At 37.0% G+C, this 27,941-nt stretch overlaps 1 protein-coding gene across 3 annotated transcripts in view; it reads left to right on the top strand.

The window, feature by feature from the left end:
- Positions 1-27,941, top strand: part of MCTP1 (multiple C2 and transmembrane domain containing 1) — a 154,069-nt gene that overhangs the window by 101,006 nt on the left and 25,122 nt on the right. For all 3 annotated transcript variants that reach the window (XM_088533751.1, XM_088533750.1, XM_088533749.1), the window contains 2 exons: positions 4,493-4,612; positions 17,734-17,787. In XM_088533751.1, coding sequence (XP_088389877.1) covers positions 4,493-4,612; positions 17,734-17,787 — 174 coding nt within the window. The remainder of the gene's footprint in view (positions 1-4,492; positions 4,613-17,733; positions 17,788-27,941) is intronic.

Genomic DNA, 27,941 nt, shown 5'->3' with positions numbered 1-27,941 from the left:
TGTCAAAGCCCCCTTTGTTTTTTGCCTCAAGGAAATCCACACACCAATGTTGCTCTGAGGCTTTGGGTCCTTGAAAGCCCTATATATGTCAGCTGGAAGCATCTTATGCTCAGTTTGGTGGCTTTCATTGAACCCAGGCTTTTCTGTGAAAAGAGCATTTTCTAATTTTTGCCAGAAAGTTCTCAGGCAGGTGTAACTTGCAGCCTTCCCTCTTCAGCTTCACTTTGGTCTCTTCTGCACCTGATGATATGGGTCAGCATCTCCTATGTGGGGTGATCCATTTTTCCATATATTCTTTTCTGCAGACAGTCAAAATTAGAAACAAAAGAAAAAAACACCCTGGAAACTTAAGCGTTAATACTGTGAAATCTGCTGCAGTATTAACAAACAGGCTTCTGTTAAAAATGAGACGAAATTGGGTGGAGGTAGATAAAAAGAAATCTGAAATAATTGTTCTGTAGAATACAGCCTTTCCGCATAGGGAGAAATCTTTCTCTTCACTTCTGTCTGAAGAGAGAGTCAAATAGAGAATCTCATCTCTTAATTAGAAAGAAAAATACTCATCAAACATATCTCATCACTGGAAAGCTAATGATCCACAGCTGCTAGTCTGAAAGGGCAGGCTTTCTTTCTGAACAGTAGGAAGTGTTAATCATTTTGGATGAGATTTCTTTTTAAAATATACTGTAGTTTGCAAAAGAATAGGATATTCAATATTCCAACTTAAATTATTTTTTGAAGTGTTGTACACCAGGGATAGTGTCATATGCCTCGCTGAATGATCATTTAATGCATGTCTCTCACTAAGAGTATCAACTGATGTGATGATGTAAATGGCCAGTTCACGCCTGTGACTCTTAAAATCTTAATCTCAGCGGGAGAAGAAAAAAAAAAAAAAGTCCACCCTTAGTTTGCTGTGTAGGAAATGGCAGCTATATTAAACTGTAACCTTTGAGACTCCCACTCCTCCCTTAAAATAGTTGGCTTGTTCCAGTGATGAGAATCCTTTTTTAGACTGAGTAGAGCCATTATTTCTTTCAAAGAGATCATGCCTGATACCATGTATGTGGCACTCGGTGCTTTATAGACATGGGAAGGTCCCCAAACTGACCTGTGCCCCTGTGCTTTTCTGGCGCTGCTTTTTCTCCCTGTACTTGTTCAAGGGATGGATGTGGAGCTTTCCCTCCCCTTCCTGAATGGAATAAAGTGGAAGGAATAGATTCATACATACTGCTTCCCCTCTTTCCTCTCCCCCTGGCTCTAATATCCTTTGGGCATAAGAACTGAGCCCCAGGATTTGCTTGCTTTTCTGCACAAGTTTTGGAGGCTGCTATGTTTACTTAAAAATCTTTACCTAATACTGGGAATCTGTATTTTTTCTCCCTTGTGTGTTTGTGCGAGCGTGCTTTTCTTCTGGGGGAGAGAGGGAGGCAATTTCCCTGTGCTGGTTTCACACAGCATACATCTCATTTGTGTTGCAAATACCAAGGCCTTGTTTTCTTAGTGCCTGCCTGATACAGGTACATGATAGAAGGAAGCAGTTAAAAGTCAACCAGACTGGGTGGAAATGAAACTGGCAGGTCAGAAAAACCATTTAAAGGAGACGGCAGGTATATTCTCCACCTTTTCAAAAGTCATGTCCATGGAAGTCTTAAAGCGGATTAAAGAAATCCTGTGAATTCAAAGCTTTTGCGACTCCAATTTTGGGATCTTTCTTGATAGCCTGTCCTCTTAGATAAACAATTTTCTCTCATTTTCATACTCATTAGATCCCATCTAGATTACTGCAATCACTATTATTCCACTCTTCCCACCACTATAAAAACAGATTGAACATTGATAAACTTGAATGAGTTCAGTAAAAGTCAGGGTGTGGAGCACAAGTCCTGTGAGGAATAGCTGTGAGGACACTGGCTTGGCCAGCTTGGAGAAGAGCGCGCTTTGGGGAGGCATAGCAGCAGCCTGTCCATGCAGAAGGGATGCTCCTGAGAAGAGACAGGGGCTTTAAAGAGGTGCATGGAGAAAGAATGAGAGAGAGTGAGGATAAAAAAGGCAAAACTTCTTCCTCCTGGTGACAGTCCAGTGGTCGTGCAGTCTATCTTTGACCTTGGAGCTTTACAGGGTGCAATTGGGCAAAGGCCTGAGCAACCTAGTCTGGATTCAGTAGTGATCCTACTGTGAGCAGGAGGTTGGATTTGGGGACCTCTAAATGTCTCCTGAGAGCATCTATGTTGCTGGCTTTTTTTTTTTTTCTCACTGTAGCTATGGATTGTTTGGAGGTTACCTGAAGATCTTCTTGACATTTTTCTAACCAAATTTGAATAGGGAATATAAGACAGACTGTATGCCTTGGTATTTCTCAACAGGTAGTCTCTAGAATCCACTTTTTTGATAGCTGGGTATTTGCCAACTTTCAAAGTTATCTTCAATATGTATCCATCAATGCAGGGCACTTCTAGGTTCATTGGGGCAAGGATTCTTTGTGCTTCTTTTGAGAATTTTATTTTAGGTTGGCTATATCGAATATGCCAGATCAAATTCCTGTGGATACTGCTTTGAAAAGACTATTTAGCAAAGTGCTAGAAGAACGCTAGAATTCTCTGAACTGCTGTTTTTTTCTTATTCATTACTATTTATAAATAATTTACTTTAAAACTAAATAACCTAAAAAAATATTTCAAATAAATAAAAACTGTTAACAGTGCCAGTATCCTCTTATGTATGTTATACAAACTGCCCTTTCAGTTCTTTAAGTATTCATCATATTTGTCTTGCAGTCTTACAAGACTTCCAGATACGAAGCATTTAGTTGTAGAAAGCAGGAGAGGGAAAGTACATTAGCTGATCTTGAGACAGATGATTACTTAAAATACTGTTGCAGTTCATCTTTTTTCCTTTCACATGGATGTTTGTATTTGATAAGAGTATTTTGTTTCAATTTTAAACAGATATCTTCACAGCAGAAGATTATCAAAATCCCCATTTTCTTCTTATTCAAATTTTTATCCATCCAGACGATCAGTTTTGGCAAAATTGAGTCATTTTTTCGTTTGTTTAGTTATTGGCTTTGCTTTAGGTTTGCTAGTTCTGTGACATAACACCTTCATTAATTTTAGTAGGTCATGAAAACAAAACTATTCAAAATCTTAAGTCATAGGATTTGAATGAAAATGGCTTAGCAAGATTTCTAAAGAGAAGGCGTATATCCAGCTGTGGTAAATAGTGTAATTTACCATAATACTTTCATTTTTGACTTTCCTCAAATGTGAGGAGAACAAACAAAGTTATAATGTGACTAGAGCCAGGTAAAATACAGGTGATCTTGTTCATAGGGAAAATTGCATATGAAAATCATTTCAGTTTAAATTCATCTAAGTCCAAATATTTTTTTTTCCCTAAAAAAAGAAAAAAGAGAGTTTTGTTCCAGAATCATCAGGGGACAGTGTCTCCCCAAAAGTGTCTCTGTGAGGCAGCTGTGAACTCTGATAAATATTTACAAATTTTTTGTAGTGTGTGAAGGTAGCTCTGATAGCCTAGCTATTAAGCTAGCTCCTAGATAATGAACTCTGACAAATATTTACAACTTTCAGATATTAGAAAGTAGCTCTGATAGCCTGGCTATCAGGGTAGCTCCTGTCTGACCAACCACAGACAGAAGTCCACAGTATCAAGCTTTCCACACTTCCCTGTCATGGAGCAATGGTGTCTGCAGCAAAGACTGCTTTCTCGCTGGACCACGGTCTCTCTGCTTGCAAGGACTTAGTGCTAGGGAACTGCCCCTCGGATATTTAGTCAGCTTATGCTTGTGTCAGCATCCAAACATGGGTCAAAGTGTGCTCAAGATGTTTTGAAGAACCACAAATTTAAAAAATGGAGTGTTAAAAGGAACAGACTTACAGGGCTTCTTAGTATTCCTTCCTATACCATTTTCTATGCTTCTATGGTCATTACAGTGTTACTGTGATTTAATTCAAATATTTGGGTTTTTTTGTGTGTGTTTTAGGATGACTTTTTGAGTCTTCTGTGCAAATGAACCTTCCATATTTTCATTGTAAGGTTTAAATTCGCATCTGTTCATTTCTGTGACATTACTAAAAGTTGTTTGAACAATAAATATTTTTTTATGCATAGAAATAAACCAGTCTTTTCTTTATCACATTATAATCTTATTTTTATGCTTCTTTGCATTATTTTGTCCAATGTAATTGTTCTCCAGTGAAATAACTTTTAAAGTTAAATATTATTGTCTATTGACTATGCTATATCAACTTTTCTTTCGCAAGAATTAAGTTACAAAGGAAGTAAAAGGTGTAGCAATTTTTTTACACAGATGAGTGGCTAGTCAGTAAAATGGGAAAAAAAAAAAAGTTTTCTTGTTGTCCATTTTAAGGAAAGAGAATTTTGTTTAGGACAATTTTAATTCATTGGTCCTAACTGTGTATAAGAGTTAATGTAGCGCTGAATCACTTCTTTCTCCTGTGTCATCTTCTAGCTTTTTCTCTTCGTGATTTGGAACTTCGAGCTCTACATGATCCCACTGGTGCTCTTGCTGCTGTTGGCATGGAACTACTTCTTGATCGTATCAGAGAAAGACAACAGACAACATGATCCAGTAAGTCTTTTCTACTTCAAGCACATACATGTCCTTTTCCTTTATAACTAACACAGTGATAAAATTTTATAACTGAGTTTAAATATGACATCTTTCCGAAAACATTTCAATTCATGATGCTTGATGGACAGTTTTCCCACCTGCAATCAGATTTTCTCCAGCTGTCCAATAAATGTGTCTGGTTTTGTTGAAAATGTCATTAAAAAATATAGTAGAATATGTACAGAATTTGGTTTGTGTGGGAGTAGACATGAGAGGCTTACTGGTCAGGAGAACACAAGTTCTTTGAAAATGTCCACATCACTTTTTCATTCATTTACTGCAGTTAAAGGTTAAAGTGATTCCAGATTGTTAACAGTTTCAAAACATATCACATTGATTTTAACATTTTTTTTCAGTATCACATAAAACATTCAGTGATCATAATACAAGTCTTTCTTCTCTTCATTTAATGCATTTAAACACATGCATGTAGTTTGGATATAAAGTAACAAGCATTACTAATAACACATTTATTAATAATGAAAGTGTGGTTCAGACTTTCAGAAGTATGCATCAAAATATGAAGTGTTATTCTCTGCTGTGTAAATTTTACACTATCCAGGCAGCTTAAGTGTTTTGCGTGTGTATTTTCCTTGAGCCTTATGAATTTGATATTAGATTCAGTATGCATATATAAAAAGCAGTATGCTCTCTAGGATATTATGATCCAAATGGATAGCTGGATGAGGAGAAAAGTGTTTGGATGGCTGATCTCCAAAGACACTGGTAGTAGGGTTAGTGGATCATACTCTACCTTTATGTTGATAACAAGTGGAGTACTAGAGTGGTCTGTTCTGGGATATGTCCCATCTGAGATCTTTTTCAATGATCTGTAGGAGATGATGGAGTGCATTCTGTCATGTTTGCAGATGACAGCAAATGGAGTCAGTATATACTCCAGCTGATATACTGGGAAAGGAAAGAAGAACCACTTAGTTCACAAAGACCTAGGTAAACTGGAGGAATGATCCAACGTGAACCTCATGCAGTTTAACAAGGACAAATGAGTCCTGCAGTTTGAACTCTACAGTCTTGAGACAGACTATCTGGGCAGCAGCTTTGCTGAAAGGGAATTTAATATCTTGATAGACAGAAACACGAATGGGAGCCAACAGTGTGTCCTGATACAGCTCCAATCCTGGCACTAGTATTATCTGTTCACATCAGTAAGATTGTTGTAACTCCTGGAGTCATCTAAAATTAAGGATGAGGAGGCTAGAGATATTCTCAAAGGTTAACTCCAAAGGCTGCTAAATTTATGGGAAAAAGTCTAAAATTTGCAATCAAGGTTTAAAAGGTACATTTCTTAAATCATAGCCTTTAGCCTCTGAAGCTGCCCGAAGCTCTTGAAACTTTTCAGCCTGTGGGTTTTATGCGTAGCTGAAATCCCTTGTGAAAGGAGAGATTTCACTTGTGAGGTGTGATGTACTTTATTTCTCTCTAAAATACCACGTGCATGTAAAGATTAATTGGGTCAGTCAACTTTTTAACAAAATAATGAAGTTATTATGGGATGTAGGGTGAGGACACTGAATACTGCTCTAAAAATATTTCTGTTGCTGAGATTGTTTCAGACCAAATTCAGTTCAGCTTTTATCAACCAGTAGAGTTCTTCCCATTTTGTTTTTGTATTTGTGCTACTAGTTGCGCTTGTTTATAACAAGTAAGTTGGGACATCATTTTTAACGAATTGAATTTAATTACTTCATTCTTAAGGAACTGAACTTGGTTATCATCATGGTTAGCATCTACTATGATGTGATCCACAGACTTGCTGGAAGATTCTGTAATTAACTCGCAAATCCTTAGTAATATCACAAGTCCTTAGCTCAGGTCATTAACACAGTATCATTAGATTAGGAGTCATTTAGAGTATTTCTGTTTTCCTATGTGGAGTGTAAATATTAACTAAATTAATTAAGCCGTGTTTTCCAGTGACTAGAGATTGCCTTAGAATTCAGATGATCTACAATCTATTCCCAGGTCTCCAGAGATTTCATGTGTGCCTTGCTAAAGTCATTGACTACTAAGTTAGGTTTATTGTCTGTTTTTAGAAGTTGCTTTGAAATCCTCGAGGAGTTGATAAGGCAAAAAGATAAATATATTTGGGTTTGGGTTCTTTGTTTTTATTCAGTTAATGTGAAACAAACATAATTGAAAACTGTGTGCATAATTAAAAACTTACGACTTGCCTCATAAGGATGGAAAATACTTACATTTTCAATCTCAAAAAGTAGTTGGGAGTTCTTTTCCCTTGTAATAAACCTGCTGGATAGCATATCAATTGTCTAATCAACTGAGGCATTAGAGACAGCACTCTACTGCAGATCAATTAAATCATTCACTAAATTTCTGTCTGGATATGACAGATAAACCAGCCTTAACTCATCCTTATTTGAATATCTTTGCAGGCAAGGCATCATTTGCTTTGTCCTCTCAGGCACCAGATTCTTTGAAGTATTTTGGAACTTAGCTTTTCATGGAAAAATGTGGAATCGTCTGAGGTATTCAGTCATAACCTGAACTACTCCCACTCCTTTAAGCATGAGGATGATTATTCTGCCACTTTCTCTGACTCGTTAGAAAATGTGTGTGCAATTTCTTACCTAAAATAAAAGTGAAATGATGCTGGAGCTGGGGCAGTGTCTTTAGTTGTGGAAGAAGTGTACTGGAAAAGCCTAGGGAGAGGTGAAGAAGCGTGCAAGATATTTTTTCTTTCAAGGTTTCAGTTGGAATTTCTATGTAGAATTGGCCATCATCACGGATTTAGTCACACTGACACAAGAGAAGAGTTGGATTCCCCTGTCTTCAATACATTGAGATCAAGATTTATTGCCTTTCTGGAAGTTATTCTTTTATCAAATACAAACTCTTGCATTAAATATTGAGGTAACTGGATGAAGTTTCATAGATAAGACAGGAAGTGTTTGAGATAGAGATGTAGTGGACTTTTCATTGAATGACTCCATGAGAATTCAGAATTACTCTAAAATGAGTTAACTTGTGGCATTTGAGCCATGCAATAAGAATAGAAAATCACAGAATGAATATTTTCTTACAATACTCAAAAGGAATTTAGGTAAAATAACTCAAATGCCATTCCTAATGCTTTCCTCTGAGTTTTGCAGAACGGTTGCAAAAGATACTTAACTATTTTCTCTGCTTAAAGAAATGCTGCCCGTATCCTTCTAATATACTTCGTATGTTGTTTCTTTTTCAGGAGCCAGCCATTAGAAAAATGGTTAGGGGCCAGAAAAGTTTGTGCTATAGTTTTAAAAGTAGAATGAAATGGGAGGCATTTCTGAAAACATGGTGTGAGAGAGACTTGAACACTTAAGTTAATGCATTCATCAAAACTCAAACAATGTCTATGTAAAATGCATGCTCCTCCCAGCACACCATAGTTAACTACACATCTGGAGCTGTCTCTTTCTCAATGATTTTCAGTGGGCTATAGTTGGAAAATGATAGCAATTGGTATGTACAGCTTTTTTCATAGAGTTGGTGATGGGTTCTCTGAAGCTGCATTGAAGGTTCATGTCAAACCTAATTGAATTAGTGGGACCCTTACTGTTGCAGTTCAGAAAAATCTCACCTTATGGCAAGAACCTTGTCCTTCTTTCCTATGATTTCTCTACTGGAGCCATCTGTATGTTTACAGAATCACAGAATGGTGAAGGTTGGAAGGGACCCCTAGAGATGACCCAGTCCAACCCCCCTGCTCAAGCAGGGACACCTAGAACCCGGGACACAGGGTCGCATCCAGGCGGGTTTGGAAGATCTCCAGAGAAGGAGACTCCACAACCTCTCTGGGTTTAGTTTGTAGTTGTGTCTCTGTAAAGTTCGGCCTAGCAGAGGCTGTGGAGAAAATCTTCCGAAACAATCTGCTCAGTTCTTCACATGCTTGGTGGGACCTTGCAGCCTTGGACTGGAGCTGCACCCCTTTGGAGCAAAAGCTTTGCTGAGCCAGGGGAAGTAGCAGTCATGTCTCTTATCTATCTCTTCATCTGCCTGAACTGTTTTCCTACTTATTTTCACTGAAAATTGTTTGCTGAAACCTGTATGATCTTGGCCTGAATATCAGTAAGTTCTGTTTGCAGATACTAATCCTACTTTTTGATTTAATGTTTGTCAATTGTTTTTTTGTTTTGTTTAAGCAATTTAAAATACAGTAGAAGGACACTGGAAGTGCTTGGAGGTAACCGCGAATGGTCTTTTGCCATATATACTCTTATGGAGAAGATGTGTAGTCACTTCAGTTCACATCCTGCATTTGTAGTTAATACTTAGAGCATACAAAGAAATATTAAGTAGCTAATTTCCTCTTGAAGTTTCCAGTTGCACATGTCGTTGCATAGAAAATGATGGTGAGCATCTGGGAGTTAATGTGCCATATACAAAATTCTTGTGAGTCTGTATAATAATCTTGTAAGAGTGAGATAAAATGCTACAATGCATCTTTTAATTTCACAGGAGATTTTTTTTGCAAAATAAGCTTTGACTTAAATTTCTAGAATATATGTTTCTTTCAAAAGTTCAAGTTGTACACATATAGAGTTAAAGCTTCCTGCAGACTGAATAGGGGACAAAAACCTAATGTTTCAGATCCCTTGCACATGCTGTGCAGAATCATTTTGTGTACTTGGTCTTGAGGTCCAGTATCATTTCTGTTAGGAAGTCAACAGCAATTTCTAGCTGTGGACTAAATGTTTGCTATGAATTTGTGGCAAAAAGAAATGGGACTGTTTTCCTGCTTTAGCTAGGGAGATTGGAATATGTTCTCTGCCCAAGAGATATCTTTGTGATAACAAAGGAGGGTTGTTACAATGGGAATATCAGCCTGGCTTCCAGTTTGGGGCAGGTTTTGCTGAGAAGTTTTTGCCTTCAGTAGAAAAAAAACAGCAAAGCAGCAACAAATTTCCAAACAGTAAATGCTTGAGAAATGAGTTGCACAGAGAACAATATATAAAACTAGTTTAACGTATTATACCTCTTAAAATAAGGAAAGTGTAACAACTTTTACACAACAATTTCCAACATTATTCAGCAAGTATGCTATTCAGAGCACAGCAAGTAGTTACATGAGATTTTCTTAAAGCAATCGGCCTTCCTTACTTCCACCAAGTGACTCAGAATTGCTGATTTGCTCTCTCCATTTGCTCTCCTTAGCAAAATAAGTTAGAAAGGCTTTTGTAAGCAGGTCATCGTCTCTGTGTTGGGTCCGGATGCTCTCAGGACACAACAACCACAGGCAACATATGCCTGGATGTTGAGTAGTCTGTTGAGACTCACTGCTGTCCTCATACAGCTGTTGGCTCTTTCTTCACTGTCCCCATAGGGAGGAAAGAAAAGCCCAGCCTGCTGCCCCACTGTGGGGTGGGGGCTTTTTTAATAACTCGGAAAGAAACATGAAAATGTCAGCTTAATCAAGCATTTAAGTTTTATTAATCAGGTCTAATTTTTATGAGAGCAAATAATCGCTGAAGCTGGACAAATTTGCTCTAGATTGCATCAGAAACATAATTTTAATATTTAATGGCCTGCTGAATTTAAATGGAGAATTATCTTTATGAAACATGCTCTTCATAATTTGCCATTAAATGAGAAATGAACAAATCAACATAAATCTTACATAAAGGTTATTTAACTAAGTGTTGGTACTATAAATATTTTAAATGTATTATGCACTAATTTAACGGTCTCACAGTACACTATGTAAAGATATAAGTTGGGCAGGAGGCATTTCTCTTCTGCGACATAGTAGAATGTAATATTGCAATTGGCTATTTGTGGTATTACAGTTACAGAGACTGGCTGGGCTGCAATTATAATCCCCTGATCTGGGGTTTTATATACGGGATCAGAGGATACATTAACTCCTCGCTAAAACTTTACCCAACTGTTCTCATCCCAATAGCATTAAAAAATACACTGCAGAAGGAGAATATTATGACTTCATTTGGTCGCTTGAATACAAAACACTAGAACCAAAATCGCATTCTAGAGTTTTGCAGCATAAAAAAGGTTTTTTCCTATCATAAGCATTTTTTAATATAAGTTTCACCACACTTTTTCAAAAAAAATTATTGCAGTACCATATATCTAAACTAAAATTGTAGTTCACTGCAAATAGAGGCTTTTTGTTTTCAATGAGACAAACCTGTTTCTGTATTTTTACAGGTTGCAGTGACTATATAAATAATCGATATTTTATAAACTGAAATTGGTTTAGTTTACAGCAAAAAAATTCATGGTCCTGCAATTATTTTATTCAGCTTTGATTTGGTTTTATTTTGCTTTAGAATGTTTTGATTCAGGCTAAACTAATAATTTTAGGGTTACTTTGCTCTATTGAAATTTTTATTAGGATATATCAATATGTTATTAAAAAATACAATATTAAATGTATTGTATACACTGTTACATAATGTACACAAAAGCTTTTCCAATAAAAAGCTTGTAGCCCCAACTTCGCAGAGGTTTTGTCACACCTGCAAACTTAAAATTATTTGGATAAACACTATTTTATATGAGAAAGGAATTGGACCTTCTAAAATCTTAAAAGTAGCTAAAGACAAATAATAATCACAGTAAAAATGAGGAATTGTCTATTTATACTGTTGGTGATACTTGCTATTTTAGAATGAGGTTGTACCTAAGAATTCTAGCTGACAATTTTGTGAAGGTGTTACTTTTCTTCAAATTCCCGCATGATAATAAATTTTCTCTTGATAGTTAGCCAAGCAAAGAATATTTTTCTTGTTCTGCTGAATTAAAAATCGAGCCTTCTTAGGCCAGAAAAATCTGTTATTTTTTTTTCACAAAGAATGTACAGTACATACTGAAGCCTTTAGATGGAGACATACTTCAAAAAAACACCTAATACTCAGTTCACAGTGCATTGTGTAAATCCAAGAAAGAGCTAAAATAATTGAGAACCAAATATTAAAAGAAGTATAGTAAAAAATCCTTCTACTTAGGCCATTTTTTTAAAAAAATTACTTTGTCTCAAATACATTAGCAACTGAATTTTGTGAGCATGTAAAGCTGACAATGGGAAAATGTTGCATGTTCTTATATATTAAACAGTATTTACTGCCCATGAACGTTGCCGAGAAATGTATTATACTGCAAATAAATATTCTGTTGTTGATATTACGGAACTACATGTAATCAGTAACATGCATCAAAAAACATCTGATAGCCATATTAACGTCTTATTTCCTATTAAGATTCAGACTAAATTACAACATGAGCACTTCCCAGAATAAGCCAACAAAATGCATTCTTTATAAAGAAATAATTGTATTTGTGTATCTCTAAAATTCAAGAAGTATTTTAGCAGTAAAGGACTAATGCTTTTCCTTTTAATCTGCTGTCTTTCGTACTCCAGTATATTCAACCTTACTGGCAAGCTTACCATGCTAATAATTATTGTATCTAGTGGTTCAGTTATCTTGATGATTACGGCAGATGAAATACTCCAGGGTCAAAACATTAGCAGTATAAATCAGGAACGGCTGTACTCCAAATATACTACACTATTAAATTAGGATTTTTTCACATTTTTTTTTCTTATGAATATGGTATTGAAATGGTGCACATTTTAATTTAATTGCATGTTGTGTATGGTTTTTCAGCAATTCTGCAAAAGAAACAAATGTTGTGTTGTGAAAATGACCACAAAAGCACAGTTATGACAACCTTATTGATGACAGAAGTTTTTGCTTCATCTTAAACACTTTGAAGTGACCTGAAAGTGCTTGAGAGGTTTTAAGCATCCTTCTTAATCCACACACATTGCATAATTTTATATTACATTTACACACAAACACTGTAAACTGAGTGACACACAAACATATGGTACAGTTTATGTCCAGCCAAAATGAGTTAAACGCAATCCAAACAGTCCCAAACAGAAAAATTCTAACCACATTCTTTACATATCTAATATGTACTTAGATTAAAACCAAATCTCATTTCTTATTTCCCTAGAGCTTCTGGATGTTAAAATCTTAATGTGAAAATATAAATATCTACAGAGTTCAAAACTGTAATATGTTATTTCATAGAGAGTGGATTTTTTTATTTTTGTTTTTCATTTGAAACCATATATTTTTCAAGGACTAAATTTAGCAAAATATAAGCAAAAAAGCTAGTAGAGCACTAATGGTGGGGGGGGGGGTTGTTTCTCGCTCTACAAAACTGATCCATTAATAAAAATATTATAGATTACTTAAAAATAATCAAGAAGTACTAAGGTAACCGTCATCAGGCATATCTGCAGTGTGGTACTGCTCCTCTCTCACTCATTTTTTATTTATCTTGCCTGTTAGAGCACAACAGAAACCTCAAAGAGTTAACATAAAAAGGCACCAAAGTATCTTCTGAGCAGGCATTTGCTAGAGAAATCAAAGAAATTGTAACCCAAGAGTGTTCACCAAGTGAGTTGGTGATTGCACAGTCTCTGTTAGAAATAGCAGGTGGATAGTCAGTAAGGGAAAAAGTTCTTTCATTAAAAATGCTGTTAAGTGTCAATGTCTTGTTCTTGCATGGAATGTCTAGATGAAGGAAGTATTTTTAAATCAATTTTCAATTAATTGTCAGTTTAATTAGCAAGAGTGCACTGTGGTCCACTGATATTTGGCTTTTCTCCATCATGCAAAGGTGATGGTAATGCTGCTTCTGGCAATCTGCTATACCATCACTAAATGTAGCTGCTGCAGGACAATTGCATCTGGAATGGGTGTGAATATACAATATATATAGACAGAGCTCTTTTAACCCAAAGAAAGTGGAGATGGGTCAAGAATGATGGCAGTCTATACAAATTAGTGTTTAGGCTGGTTCTGATTAGTTAGGTTTTAATAGGGCTATTTTGCATGGAGAGGATGGTATTTTGCAACATTTGAGCATCATCTGCTTATTGTTTGGCCATGAAGTAGCTGACTTGCTGTATTTGAGGCAGTCTACATGTGTTTTTTGAAATGTCATTTGTATTAGTATTACATTTGAGGAACGGTATAGAGAATCAGGTTGTTTCAAGATCTTCTACCAGTATGCGGCATATAAGTCTGTGACAAGTGACATTACAGAAGGTCATGTCACTTTTAACTGCTTGCATTAGATCTTTCTGATTTCCCCAGTGCCTTTCCTTTGTTTGATTAATACTACTTGATTTCAAGCAATGTATTGGAAGGCATAATTTAGAGTTTTTAATAAAATAATGCTTCATTTTATCTTCATGTGCTTTTTCCTGTTCTCCCCCTCTCTCCCCCCTCCCTACCTCCTTCCCTTCTCTTTTTTCTCTCTGCCACTGAAAAGATATAACATTCTCTGGAGATCTTCAAAACCCGCCTGGACGCAGTCCTGTGCCACGTGCTCTAGGTGTCCCTGTGTGTGCAGGGGGGTTGGACTAGATGATCTCTAGAGGTCTCTTCCAACTTTAAGCATTCTGTGATTCTGTGTGACTCTGTGATGTAGAGATCTGAATAACTGTACTATGTTTTCTTCAGACCAAAATGACATGCTAGTAGTTTATATGAAGTGCAAAAAAAACAGAGAAAAAAAACAAATCCACTATGAGATTTTGTTGCTACAGTATTCCAAGTGCAATGTTAAGCTCAAATCTGTTGCTCAGTTTCACTGTACCTGTCTTGTAAACCCTTGATTTGTTCTTCTATAAAAATAGATTGAACTTGGGTGGCTTCAACATACAGGTTCTTCTTAGAGTGTATGTTTATAAAACAACCTTTTTTATTTTCTTCAATTTGTGTTACAAAGCCCTCAAGAAGCTTAGTCTTGGTGGTTTAAACAATTTTATCACTGTATCATAGTGTCTCAACAGTCTATGTGTGTATTTTAACTCTCAATTTTGAAATTCAAGTTGAGTGTAAACATGGATTATATTTCATATGCTCTAAAGAACAGTTTAAACATTTTGGACATAGGAATGCTTCCTCTGCATGTTATTTTGCTACAGTAATTGAGTTCTGATTTCTCCTCCAGACAGTTTGATACTCTAAAGCTTAATGACATTGATGATAAGACTAACCCAGGGCAAGTGTGTGGAGTGGTACTGGTAGTTTAATTCAGTAATTTTCTGAATTAAAAGATGGAATGGAGAAGTTGAAAATCTGGGCTCGGTCTTTGGCTTCAAGGGATTTCAAAGGGTTTCTTGCGCGTCCTTTGAACAAGTTAACATTTTGCCACCCTGTAAAAGCTTGTAAAGTAGTTTGAAATCGTTCAATGAGGAAAAGAAATGTGAGTTAGAAGTATTATTATCCAGATCATTTAGATTGGGTGTTGTGACTTCAGTGATGTGCCATCATTTGCAACAACTTTTAGAGGTTTCCAATTCATCTAATTGTCTCTGTGCTAACTTTAGCACTAATGTAAGATAAGCAGCCTGCTGCTCAAGCCTGTCAGGACTGGGAATTTCTGGACGTACATAGAAGAGTTAAATGCCTGGGGAATATTAATGTTGAAAAGTTAGAGACTTGTTGAGTTTAGTTAGCGCCAGGCGTAGGCAGTTCCTGAGTCAACAGATTCAGGCTTATACCTTGTGCTTTAGTCACAAATCGATGTAATTTGAGGTGTGTGTGTGTGTGTGTGTGTGGCAAAACTGCTTTAAAAGCTTTCCATCTTTCTGCAGCTCTTAACAGGTTTTCATCCTCTCTTTTCGGTTCACCATTTCTTCAGTAGAGCTGATGCAGGTGTTTCTGGAGCAGTTCTGTAAACAGGGTTACTGAAGTGATCCAAATTAAAAATTTTCAGGTAGATTTAAAACAACAAAGACTTGACTGTTGCAGGGTTGTAGTTTATAGCTGAGCTCCAGGGGCACCTGGAAGAGCACAATTAAGAAGACAATGAGCTGCAGTGAGGGGACAGGAACAAGTAGCTGAAGCAGGCGCATGGGAAAGTCAAAGCTTTCTTTCCTTAGAAAAGTACATGAAACCACATCCTCCGAGTTCCAAGTGGAATGCACAGAAAGGCCTGCTGAGCTAGCCAGGAGCTGTACAAAACCAGCTAATGAGAATTTCGACAGGATGCTCTCAGCTCTTTCCTCTCTTACTGCGAAGGGGTGTGACCGACCTGTCACAGCACTGAACTCTCTGCTCCTTGTCTCTGATGCTTTCTTTAAGGAACTGGTGAGGGAGGCGTCTTTTTATTGCTTTGTTAACCAGTTTGGGCCAGAGCACAGGTTTGAAACTTCATGCCGCCTAAGAAGACTCACACCTGTGTCCTTTCTGTAAAGACCATCATCTGATCAGAGACTGTCCTAGGCTGCAGAAGGTTTCATCAAACTCCTATTGAAATTGTTCTGTTTTGTAGGAATAAGTTTAGGATTAATTTTCATTAGTTGCTTGGGTCCTGTTTCTTCCTTGCACTGAGGTAGAGATGTGTTCTCTCTTTACTGTGTTTCTTTGACTCTAAGCTCCAGAACTGAGTAGTGAATAGATGAAGCGGAGGCTCCTTGCTCTCCAAAGCCCTTCAGTTTCTATTAGGAGTGTATTAGGACAGGATTCAAAAAGGAGTGTCTGAAACCAGATATTGGAGTTGTTTTGTGCTGTGTGTTTGATTTACACATATGCAGGGTGTCCTACTTGCATGTTAAATCGAGTCTCGATATACATCGTTAGAGTTGTCTGTGCATGTGCTCACGTGGCATGAATAACTGGGATCTTCTTGGTGGTTATCCAGCCCTGCCATTCCCTGAAGTTCAACATCAGTGTTTTGTTTTGCTTTTTTTTTTTTTTTTAAACTCTGTATTTGACCCTTGGATAGTGTTAAAGTCCTTGCACATGGATTTGAACTTGATGGGAATGTCTATGCAACTCTGTGTAGGAAGAAGTTACAAAGTCGTAATTTTAATGTGTTGACATGGTACACTAAAATGATACTGGAAGATGATTTCTAACTTTATATTAAAAAAGTAAGTATGATTTGAATTGCTGGAAATGCTCTGTAAGATAAGTCAAAAAATAATGAGTTGCATCGAAGAGTTTATCCTTTCCTTGAATTTTTATCTGTATTTTGTAATATGTGATATACGTTTTTTGGCTAAGCATCCAGAGAACTCTGGGCTAGGTGGATCTTTGTTCAGATTCATTATAGATGTTCTTATATTTTAATAAAAAACCAATAATATAAGAGCCACAATCTTATCTAGTATGAACAGGTACAACTTTATTTCAATTTCATTAATAGGGAAGTTTCCCCATAGGGTAGGCTGCCAGCTTGATCACAGTGTTATGAAAGGAATTTATGAGTTTTAAGTCTGGATCTGCCACTGACCATCTTTTGAAAGTCATTTCCTCCCTCTGTAAAGTAGGTTTAATAGTGGTTCATTCCATGCTCAGCCTGTGATTTAACAATTATGATTTGTAAAATGAATTGTGTATATATGAATGTATTTCTAAACTGAAATTTCATTTTTAGACTGAAATGAATTTGTTTAGGTGGAAAAAAATGCCTTGATACATACACAGGGTAACTACAGTTAGCAGTGAATGTGCAAAGTTAGATGCACAGGTTGTATAAAATCACTATTAAGAAACATAGTGCTAATGCTAATGGAGCATATGGTACATATCACTGTTGCAGACCATAAAGAGACAAACTAGTATGCATTTATTCCTAGCACTGAATTCTTCAAAAATCTCTTGGTGAATGTTGGCAATTCTGTCTTAATTGTTGCATGTTTTTCTAGATATCAGTAAATTTAAAGCAAGCATTTGTGTGTACAGTATACCCACTAGTGGAGCTGAGAAAAGTTTCCTTTAGTTGAATCTATCACACATTGAATTTTGAACTACCTTTTAAATATTTAAATTGTCAAGCAAGCATTTTTTACAGGCAAGGTTTTCAGTATATAATTCCTTAATGTAGGTCAATTAGTACTATAAAACTTCCCTAAATTTGATTCCCAAGATCAAGCGTTTCTTCTAGTTGTATGTTTTCCTTCTGTGCATTTATTTCAAATGTTAATAAAGTTTTCATCTGCAAAAGGCTTACAATTGACAGAACAAAACTCTCCCTTTTTAAATCATGACAACTACTACTGTTTCTGTCTGCAGGTAGTGGAGGACATGCTAGAGGACGATGAAGAAGAGGATGACAGAGATGACAAGGTAATTATCTTTCCTAGCACTTGGGTACCTGGGGATGGGAGAATTTAGACATGACACTGTTTTTACAGACAGTTAAAAAAGGAGTTGAAGTGTTTTAGTCCAGAAAATTGGACAGAGCTGTTTATCATCCTAACAATGCTACTGTGTATTGCAGGAAAGGATAGAGGTCTATAAATCCTTGCTGCTTTTTTTCTTTCTTTCTTTCTTTCTTTTTTTTTTTTGTTTTTTTTTTTGGTCCAGAGCTGGGTCAATTTTTTTTTTTTTTTTTTTTTCCTGCCAGGAACAAAAATAATTCAGCTTGTCTGGAACTTGATAGCTCTTGTGAAGATAACTGCAGTGACAACTGTTTTTGAAGGACAAAAATTTGTCCTGTCTCAAGTATTACAAATAGGGCTGCGCTTTAGGGGAAGAGTGGTGTAAAAATAGCAACTCCATACTGGTTAAAGATGGGATATTGACATCTATAATTTTCAAAGAATTACTTGGCAGAAGAATGGCTGAAATGTTTTGCACTCCATATGACATTTAAATAATCACAATTCTCATAGACATCTGCTTGATTTGGAGTTGGCATCGTGGCCCAGCAAGCCAGGAAACTATTGCAGATCATTCAGCTATTGGAGAAAATGTGGTTCAGCTTAGAGGCTGCTGGTTGGGTTGAGGATTGCAACCACAGTAAATAACAGCTCGTTTCCCACGTCTTATTGAGCTAAGCTATGGGACTCCTTGGATTGGTTGCTCCCCAGGGAGAGGGAAAGGACCAGACAGAAGAAATTAGAATGACCTTGCACCACTGAAGCAATGGCTAGCGCTAGCAGGACAGCTTTCTGGTGAGACAAGTATAGAAAAGGTACTCCTGTTGTTTCTGGTGTTTTCAGACAAGTAAGATCATATTTGTAGAAGAGAGGAGGAGAAAAAAAAAAAAAGGATAATTTTACAACAACTCTGAATTAAAACACAGATGATTTTGACCGTCACATATGTTCGACCACTCCTGTTGCAGGAAAGCAATGATTCTTTTTTTTCAGAGGGGGTGGGGGGGAGACAGTGTGTCTTAATTTATGCCCTTGACCTTTGTTTCTAGTTGAGATGTACAGTTATATACCACCGCAAGAATTCATATACTGGCAGCAGCATTTGAAATGTCAGAAAATTCACTGTGATTAGTTAATCCCCTGAATGGTTATTTTTTGGTTAGCCAACACCTAAGAATTGAGAGACACTAAAAAATGAGTATTTTCTTTGTTCCGTTACCAGTTCAAACATTTTACAACTGACAGAAAGATATTATGTGAAATTCTTTATACATCATTAAATCCTTAGCTACATCATTTTAGAATCAGCAAACATTGTAGTGACAAAACCTCATTTTACCAAACACTTATGTGATGGTTTTTAACACTAAATGATGTGAGCATACACTTCTGGCAATAAAATATATGATTTATTGCCGAGGTCAGTCATGTAGCTATGGAGAGCTTGTATTTTAACTCAACATGCTGGCTTTGAATCATCATTTCTCTTCTGATAAACACTGATCTGCCATCCATTTGTGGCCATTTTCTCTTGCTTATTCCTGCTTTATTATTAGAGATAGTGGAAGAGTATTATCCCAACAGTATGTGTATTTCTGGAAATTTTAATAACTATGATTAGCTCACAAGCAGCGCTTCACTGCTTATGGCTTAAGCCAGCCTACTTAGTTACCACTTAGCTGTCTTTGAAAATTGCCAAACAAACTCCTTAAAAAGAAAAATGGGCTTTGGTGAGGAAAGAGTCCTTATTCCTATGTATAGATGCCTGGTAAAACATACCTAATTAGAAATATCACTCCAGGTTTTAATGTTCTCACCTAATATTTAGCTTTATGAAATTGATGCTAGCTTTCTAACACTTTCCTAGACATAGTTACCAAGGTTGAAGAAAAGTGAGTACTTAACATTATTGTGAGTACTTAACATTATTGTGTGTGCTCGGTGACTCTTTTCTTTGAATTCTTGAGCTATCTACCTATGCAAAAATTGTTTAGATTGATTTTTGTAAGTTTAATGCTATCTTCATTAATGCAACTTGGGTTCTCATAATTTAAAATGCCAACAAAGGGGGAAAAAGTTGAATGGAAAATAACTTTTTTAAAAAATAAAATTGTACCATGTACATTCAGTAGTTTCTGGAATGGGTGTTATATCACCCTGAGCAGAGTTATAAAATCTACGTGTATTGTTAGGACTGCTTTTTTTATTTGTTTGTTTTTGTTAGAATGCTCTTAGGATGGGATTTTTTTTTGTTTTGTTTTAGTTTGTTGTTTTTTGGTACACTCAGTCATACTCTGTTAACCACTGCTGTTTTTTTTATATCTGTGAGTCAACATAAGGAGGAGTGCAGTTTCATATTGGTTTAGCTCATCTGTATGTGTTTCTAAAGCGCTGTGCAAAATGAAACTTTGTGAGGAAAGAAATGCAGGTTTTGTGACACCAGCTGGTAATGACCTCTGGCTTTTATTATTTCTCTGTTTTCTCATATATTATAATAGAAAAGCCAGGTCAATGGGTCTTCTTATGCAATAAAAGTAAAAAGATTAACAAATGTGCCAAAGCCTCACTCTGATTGAAACCGAAGCATATGTTGCAAGTATGTAAAATATGTCCCAGATGTATGACGATGGCTAGTGTCTTTGCTTTCCCTGATTACCACAGGGCAGCTATTAGTCCTGTAACCTTTGGACTTAATGGTAAATGGGGTTTTACATGGCACAAAACTGGAGCACCTGTTTTCCATTCAGCAAAGACCCCTGGCAGGCTTTACCTAAGCCTATCCATATGTTTTCGCTTAGCAGATTGTTGGGCAATTATGAAAAGTGTCTTTCTTTAGAGCCAGCTTAAATATTAGTTGCCTGCTCGCTGTGAAAGGGCAACTCTTTGGCTACTTGATGAGCTCTGTGTGGGCACACACTGATGTAGGTTTGGAGAGGTGTCATGGAGAACTGTATCTTGACAGACATTGCAGGGTTCAAAGGCAATGCACTGAGGATGATAAGCAGTAAAATGGTTGTATATAGTCAAAGTAATGCATTTTCTTAATAGCAATTAGCATATACCTGTTTCCTCAAAATATTCTGGGTTTTATTAACTTTTTTTTTGGCCTATGCAAAAATGCATGTGATTGGGTTGGATGGGACTGAAGATTTAAGGTCATAAGATTTTTTTTTTCCTACCTTGAGAATACTAGCTTTCATCCTCAATTGAAATATGACTAATAAACAAAAATGGCAAGACTGCTTGCTGTTATCTTGGTTATAAACTGGTGTTTAATAGTGGAATGTTGTTTTGCTAATTTAATTTTTTGTCAGATTATGTCTTTAAGAATTGAAAAAGATGTTGTTTGTTTGGTCCAGGCATTTGTCATAAATTTAGTACTAGTGTTTCAAAGAAATAGCACAAGATTCTGCATTCCATATGTTCTGCACTGCTTGCTAAGTTTATGCCAACCACAGATTTACAGTTTAATCTGATTTCTCTCTGTCTCTCTCTCTCTCACTCTTCCCCTCCTTTATTTCTTGGCTGTCTTCCAAACCTTGGCTTACACGGTATCTTAGCAAATAAGGGTCAGTTAAATTACATAAAGTCAAGTTATGAGCAAACTATCAGATGAGTTTTTACACAGTTATGTAATAATAATGTAACGGTAGATACGCATAATCAACGTATATAATAAAGATTTTTCTTTGTCGTTTAAAATACTTAGATGTGCTTTCCACATAGTTTTATTCTTTGAGCAAGTTCCAGATGAGATTTCACACAATCAGAAAGGAATTCAGCGCAGCACATTGTGAGAGGCACTCTGCATGCCACAGAATCAGGCCAGTGACTAGTGCTACTACTGCAGATTTAGGTGGAGGAAGAAGCACAGTATGGACACTATGCTCTTTTAACTTTTTGTTTACCGTAATAGTATTTTATTCATAGCGAATATTCAAATAGCATCTTTGGCTACTCTGTCTAGATTTTCAATATTTGGCAAATTCTTAGCAGATATTAGTCAGTGTGTTTGTTCTTTTTTCAAGACAACTCAAAGCTTTTATAATGACAGCTGAGTTGAATTAAAATATATCTTAAAGCTTGTAATCATCTTCAGAGACACTAACTTTGTATTCAAGTCAAGATAGATACATTTATGCCGTGTCTCAGAAGCATGCCCCGCGTTTTCTACCACGAACAGATTATGAGGAGGAAGGAAGGAAGGTAACTCTGATACAGACTTACAATTATACATAATAGAAAAAAGAAGATTATAATCCTATCACAGTGACAATTATTTTCTATAAAATAAGTGTTTTATAGAAAAACAATAAAGAAACAGGGAGTGAGTGGAGGGAAAACAGAAAAAAAAAAGTACAGAATGAAGAAAATTGGTAGGCTCATCCGTACCTTGATTCTACATGTCCATAACACTAACTGTGAATGTGAAATCTAATAACAGCTTCCAGTGAAAGTTGTAGCTGCATGTAAAAATGCTGTCCCCTAAAAAGTTAGTTAAACTATGTATAATAGGAGATAGAACTATCTGAAAATAATAATAATAATAATAATATAACTGGAGTAAGGATTAGACTTCTCAATGCAAATTGGCTAAATTTAGCTATTTACACAGAGTGCTCATCACTTGATCTCTGTACTTTTGGCAATAAGAGAAGTAAGATTTATTTAATAATCATACCTAAGAGGTAGGATACCTAATCATATCTAAGAGGGTGTACTGCTTCAGCCTGTAATTTGGAATAGCAGCTGATGCTCTTGTCATCATCCTGATCAAATGAGATCTCTGACTGTTAATTGGCCTTGCTACGCTGAAATTTGTGTGGACGTTGTGGACCCATTGCTTAGATGCTTGCCCAAAGAAGCAGTTTTATCCTGCCCAGAGAACAGTGAGCTTGGAAAACCCTCTGAGAAGTTTTGTTCTTAGTGGAAACAGTTTTCTTTACACTGGCACAGTTCTGAAATCTTATCAAAAAAGCAGAGGTATTAATTGATAAAGCACAGTTTTGGAAAATTTATAGAAGAGTTGAGATAATTCGGCATGGCGAGCATGAGTATGAGTGCTGGAGGGACTCAATCCTTGATAGAGAAGCATGTAATCTGTACAGTCCATGTGAATGAAGTATGGGCAGAAGGTGACAATGTTAAGTGAGAATACAAAGTTTTAAGGCATGCACAGCAACATGGATCTCTCTGAAAGGAAAGGCACACAGTGGTCTTCCTTTTCAGGAAGAGGTTTGAGGTTTGCTGCTGGGCTCACAGTTCACCGCAACTGAGAACCTGCCCTTGAACCAGGTATGTGACTTCTGGTTCCCTGAAAAAAGAAACGCAAAAAAGAAGTTGTACTTTGAACCACAAGAATTTGGCAGCACAGTTGATTAGGCATTGCTGAGCTTAATGCATTAGCAAGGCATGAAAATATAGGAAAACAAATTTAAGAGGTATGCAAACTATACGTATAGATGTATGTTTTTATATTCTAGGTTTATTTGAACTATGGGTAGTCAGCAGAAGATTTCTTACAGTTTGCTTAATGTTGATTTGGGGATCTGTTTTACATCCAGGAAAGAGGTGGATGGATGATCTATCAAAATACAATCCTGACTAAATGAAACTATCGCCCACACTAAAGAATTTAAGTACAAAATTCTCTAGATAAATGTGGTACCAGGCAGCAGCGGCAGCATCCACAAGAACAGAACTCAGTATCACAGGAAGCAGAGTCCTTTGCTACTGCAGCTACTTCACCAGTAAGCAGCCAGAGAACTCAATTTGGCGTAAATAAAACCTCTGGAAAGCTGCTGCATATAATTAGCTTCATTTTGCTTGCTTTTCATTTTAGAGATATGAGTCTTGTATATCTACTGATAACTACTATAGAAACTCCAAAGATGTGTCAATTTAGCATGGTAGTTTAGCCTCTGAATGCATTTACTTCAGAAAATTTTAAATATGCCTTGTTTCACCCACCCCAGCAGAAGCTTTTGGCCATGCAGCTCCCACCTGACAGGCGCCTTTAGCCTCCTAGACCTTTCCGGAAGGAATTTTGTTTCCAGTTGTTTCCCCTAATGCTCCCCTAGAAGCCAATTCTTTAAACCTGGGAGCTTTCCAATGAAGCAGTTCTGTACATTTCTAAGCATAAATGCAGGGAAGAATATATTGTTTTCCAATACGATTTTTTTTTTCAGTATGTACCTCCTCTACAGTGGTTAGCAGAGACTTGAGAATAACCAGGCAGACGGGCAACTACTATATGAAGGATGAGGCTTTGCTGATTCCTGTGAACCACTAGCCACATTTGGAAAATTTATGAGGCCCGGTGGGAGGTCAGAGGCAGCAGGGGAAGGAAGCAGTTTGCAAGTATTCACTAGAAATTTGCCAAAGGAAGCTGAGTAGCCACCTGCAGTATTCTCTGTGAAGTGACTTGAGTCCTCACTGCTGATCAGGTGAACTCACTGCCTGGGAAACAGAGATGGCATTGACAGGATGCAGGTGAAGGTTGGCCATGAGATGGGCCCACATGTGGGCAATGAGCTGGTGGGGTGAGGATCCCAAGGGAGGCTGGGTGAGAAGGTAGTAGAGAAGGGAAGGGAAGGGAAAAGCTACTGGCTGATGGACAGAGGAGACAGGGCAGTAGAGAAAGGATCTGATGGCAGGAGAACAAGGAATCATGCATATATGCATATATATATATATATATGTATATACACACAAGAAGATAAATGAAAGTTGCATGGGAGCCTCTAAAGGCACGGATGCAGGCACATGCGAGCTTGCCGCAGCACTGCAAGCACCGCCAGGAGCCCTGCTGCGGGCAGGAGCTTGGGACGCTCGGCCCACAGGGAGCCCGAGGCGGGCGGTTGGGCTCCGTGTCCTAGCGGCTCAGCTCCCACGCAGAGCACGGGAAACTCGTGTCTGCCTGCGAGCCCTCATGCAGCACCAGTCTTGAACCTGACACGCGTTCAAGTGGTAGCCTCTGCCACCTCCGTGAGGTTCCTCCATGTGGCTTTGGTGTGGAAATTAGAGGGACTTGAGAACTAGAATTTGCGACATATGGAAAAACAATTCAGTGGTCTCGGCACAGTGGTTCAGTATTAAGTGTGACATAAGGATCGGGGTGGTGTCTGTGTTATCTGCCTGATCAGTAAGTGCGTGTTAGACTGGTTTGGGAGCAGATGAAGTAATACGATAGGTTAACATACAGCTGTAGCAGTCTGATAATGTAATGTTTTTATTGATTGTCTAACTGAGTAACTGCACTGGGTATTAGGTTTGCTTGTCACAGCGCTTAGTGCCCGGTGTAGCTGAGCAAGTTACTTTCCCACTGAGCTGACCTCCAAGTCCCACAGTCTTTCAATCAAACTCCTCAGATTTCATACATGGGCAATTCCTTGCCTTTTCTAATGGGCTATATTAAAGAAAATGTGTCACCTTTTGCACCATGTAATACTAAATCAGATCAGAATTCATGCACAATTATGTCAGTGGAAATCTAATATTACAGGCTTGCTTATCTTGAGATAGCATATGGAGAAGTAAACTTGCACAACTGACAGATTTACTGGATTCTACAGATAAGTTATTTGTAAGTAATTGAGCAGAAGAATGAATATGGATTATTTTCATACATTTCATAAGCCGTATGAGGGGAAAATAAGTTATTAATTATTCAGGTATTGTTTTTTCCTCTTGCTCCCATTTTCCTTCCCTGCCCCCTCTCTTTTTAATCTTTTGTAAGTTAACTCAAGTCCTAAAGCCTGGGATGGGAAAAACAGATTTTAAGAAACCAGTAGTCATTCCTTCCTATTTTTCTTTAATAATATGAAAAAATGAAAACAACATTTCTAATTTGAATCTCTGCAATCAGAAATAGTAGCTTAAGATCAACTACTCAGCAGATAGGTTTTTTTTCCTATTTTATGCTAAAGAACTTTGTAATTGAGCCTTCCTTTGGGGTATATGAGAGTGCTTTTTTATCTCTTTAATGGATGGCATTAACTATGATCTAAAGTTAACTGCAGCAAAGTTATTTTTTGGCCTTTAATTATGGTTTGATCAAAATGTTAAACACCAGTTGCTGTGTGGAAGAAATAGGTAATATTCCTGTGCACTACCTTCTCTCCTGCTAATTAGGAGGTTAATTTATGGTTGGACTGTTAAATTGGAGGGGAGTTTGAAATTTATGTGTATGTGTGTGTGCACCAAAGCACCATCTTGTCTATTCTGTGAAATCCCAGGGCTGCTTTCCTTTCCACTCTGAAAAGAACAAATGCTGCCTGAATATTTTAGATCAATACATAGCATATAGTGAAAATGAAGAAACGGTTTAGTCAGCTATTTTGTGAAGTATAATATGCACCCATGAATTTTGATAGAGGAATGTTTTACATAGTAATAGTTGTGTTTTCTGGACACTCCATTAGAAAGTAAGATCTTATAGTCTGTTCAAGGAAGGTTTAAAGTTGCATTATCAAAAATTATATTATATAGTGTTATAGCTCAAGAGCAAATTTGTTGCTAAATTTTTAAAAACATTTATTATGCAATGTAATCATATTCTCCCGTCATCTTCAGGATGTATTGATTCAGAAAGAATGTGTTCTAACACAATGACTTTTTTTTTTTAAAGAAAAAGGTTCTATACAGAATTTTGGAGCATTGAATATGGAAATAGCATTTCTTGTAAATGCTGTATTTTTTTTTCTTCTTCCAGTGAAATTTTGTCAGTATGCTTGAAAAATGGTCAGAATAGTCAAACAACAGCTATATACAGTCCATAGCTTTTATTGGTTTGCAAACCAATAGTCTGTAAATTAGGAAAGGGACTGCAGTGGCTTAGTAAAAGCTGATTTCAAATGAAACTGAAGGTGCTTTTCAAAATAATTTAAACACAAATAAAATTAATAGTGTTTCAGGGAAGAAACGCCCTAGGAAGCAAACAAAGTTCACTTTAAGTTTTGCAATACTGATTTTTGAAGACAATATATTTGAGGAGTCTGGATCTCACCTCTGTAAGTAGTGACGATTAGACTCCCCATTCTGAAGGTTCTCTGCCTTTGAACAGAAAATAAGGCAGGTAGGATTAGTACTGTGTCCTACTCTGATGGCAGTCAGACTTAAGCGACTGTTCGTTCATTGACCTTAGACAACCCTCCCCGCTACCTCAAAAGAAAAGAACCCAAACACTAAGGTATTCACTTAGAAGCCAAGTGACTCTCCCTCTCCCTATATGTTTGATTTTTGTTCTCTCTTTAGCTTTGACTATCATCTTTAACTGTCCCTTTGTCTTCTGATCTTGGGCATTTCTGATGCTTTGATTTTCTTTACAACTGCTTTATCTGTGACTCATCTCACTTAGAAGGACAGTGGTACTGGGAGACAGGTGTAGTTAAACTCCCCAAGAAGATAGAATTCTTTATGATATATATTGATCCTCTCCTAATTAGCGTTCTTTCCCAAATCTTAAGAAGGCTTTTGCTTTCAACCTTTTCTGCAAATTCAATCATGCAGTGACTCCCTAGCCAGCAGATCAAGGAAGGGCAACACACACTGTTGAAGCCTTCTCCCAAAACTCCTCCCAAAAGTCACTTGTCCAAATGAGCAAGTCCATGCCTGCTAAGGCAGTCATGTTCCTGAAAGTTCAGTTCACATTACAGTTCTGCAAAGGAGTTTTCATAGTTACTCAGATGTCACCACAGGTAGGTGTAATCTAACCACAGGTAGGTGTAATCTATTGAATATTGAAGAAATATCATTTATTAGAAGCACGTCAGAATTAAAATGCAAGGAAGGCTAAAACATTTTGCAGCGTTTGATGTGGTGTGTACAACATAGCCTGGTATTGCTTCAGATAACCAAATGATTATTATTATGATTATTTCCCTTACTCTCTACTCCTCACCCACCATCTCAAATCTTCATGTTTCTGCTCTGCAATTCGTGTTTTGATACCAACAGCCCAGATCCTTGAAGAGGACATAGAGTTATCCTTTTTTTTTTCTTTTCACATTGCTAGGGGAAAAAGAATCAAAGCTTTAATACTGTGCTTTAGGTCATTAACAAATAGATGTACATCAGTTTCACAGCAAAGTTTTACAGATAGTTTTTATTCATTCTCAT

This window comes from Tinamus guttatus, unplaced genomic scaffold (genome assembly GCF_059628265.1).
Source record: "Tinamus guttatus ecotype Peru unplaced genomic scaffold, ASM5962826v1 Tinamus_guttatus_pri_ptg000517l, whole genome shotgun sequence".
NCBI lineage: Eukaryota > Metazoa > Chordata > Aves > Tinamiformes > Tinamidae > Tinamus > Tinamus guttatus.
Note: the sequence above shows the minus strand (reverse complement) of the source record. Positions and strands in the feature narration are given on the sequence as shown.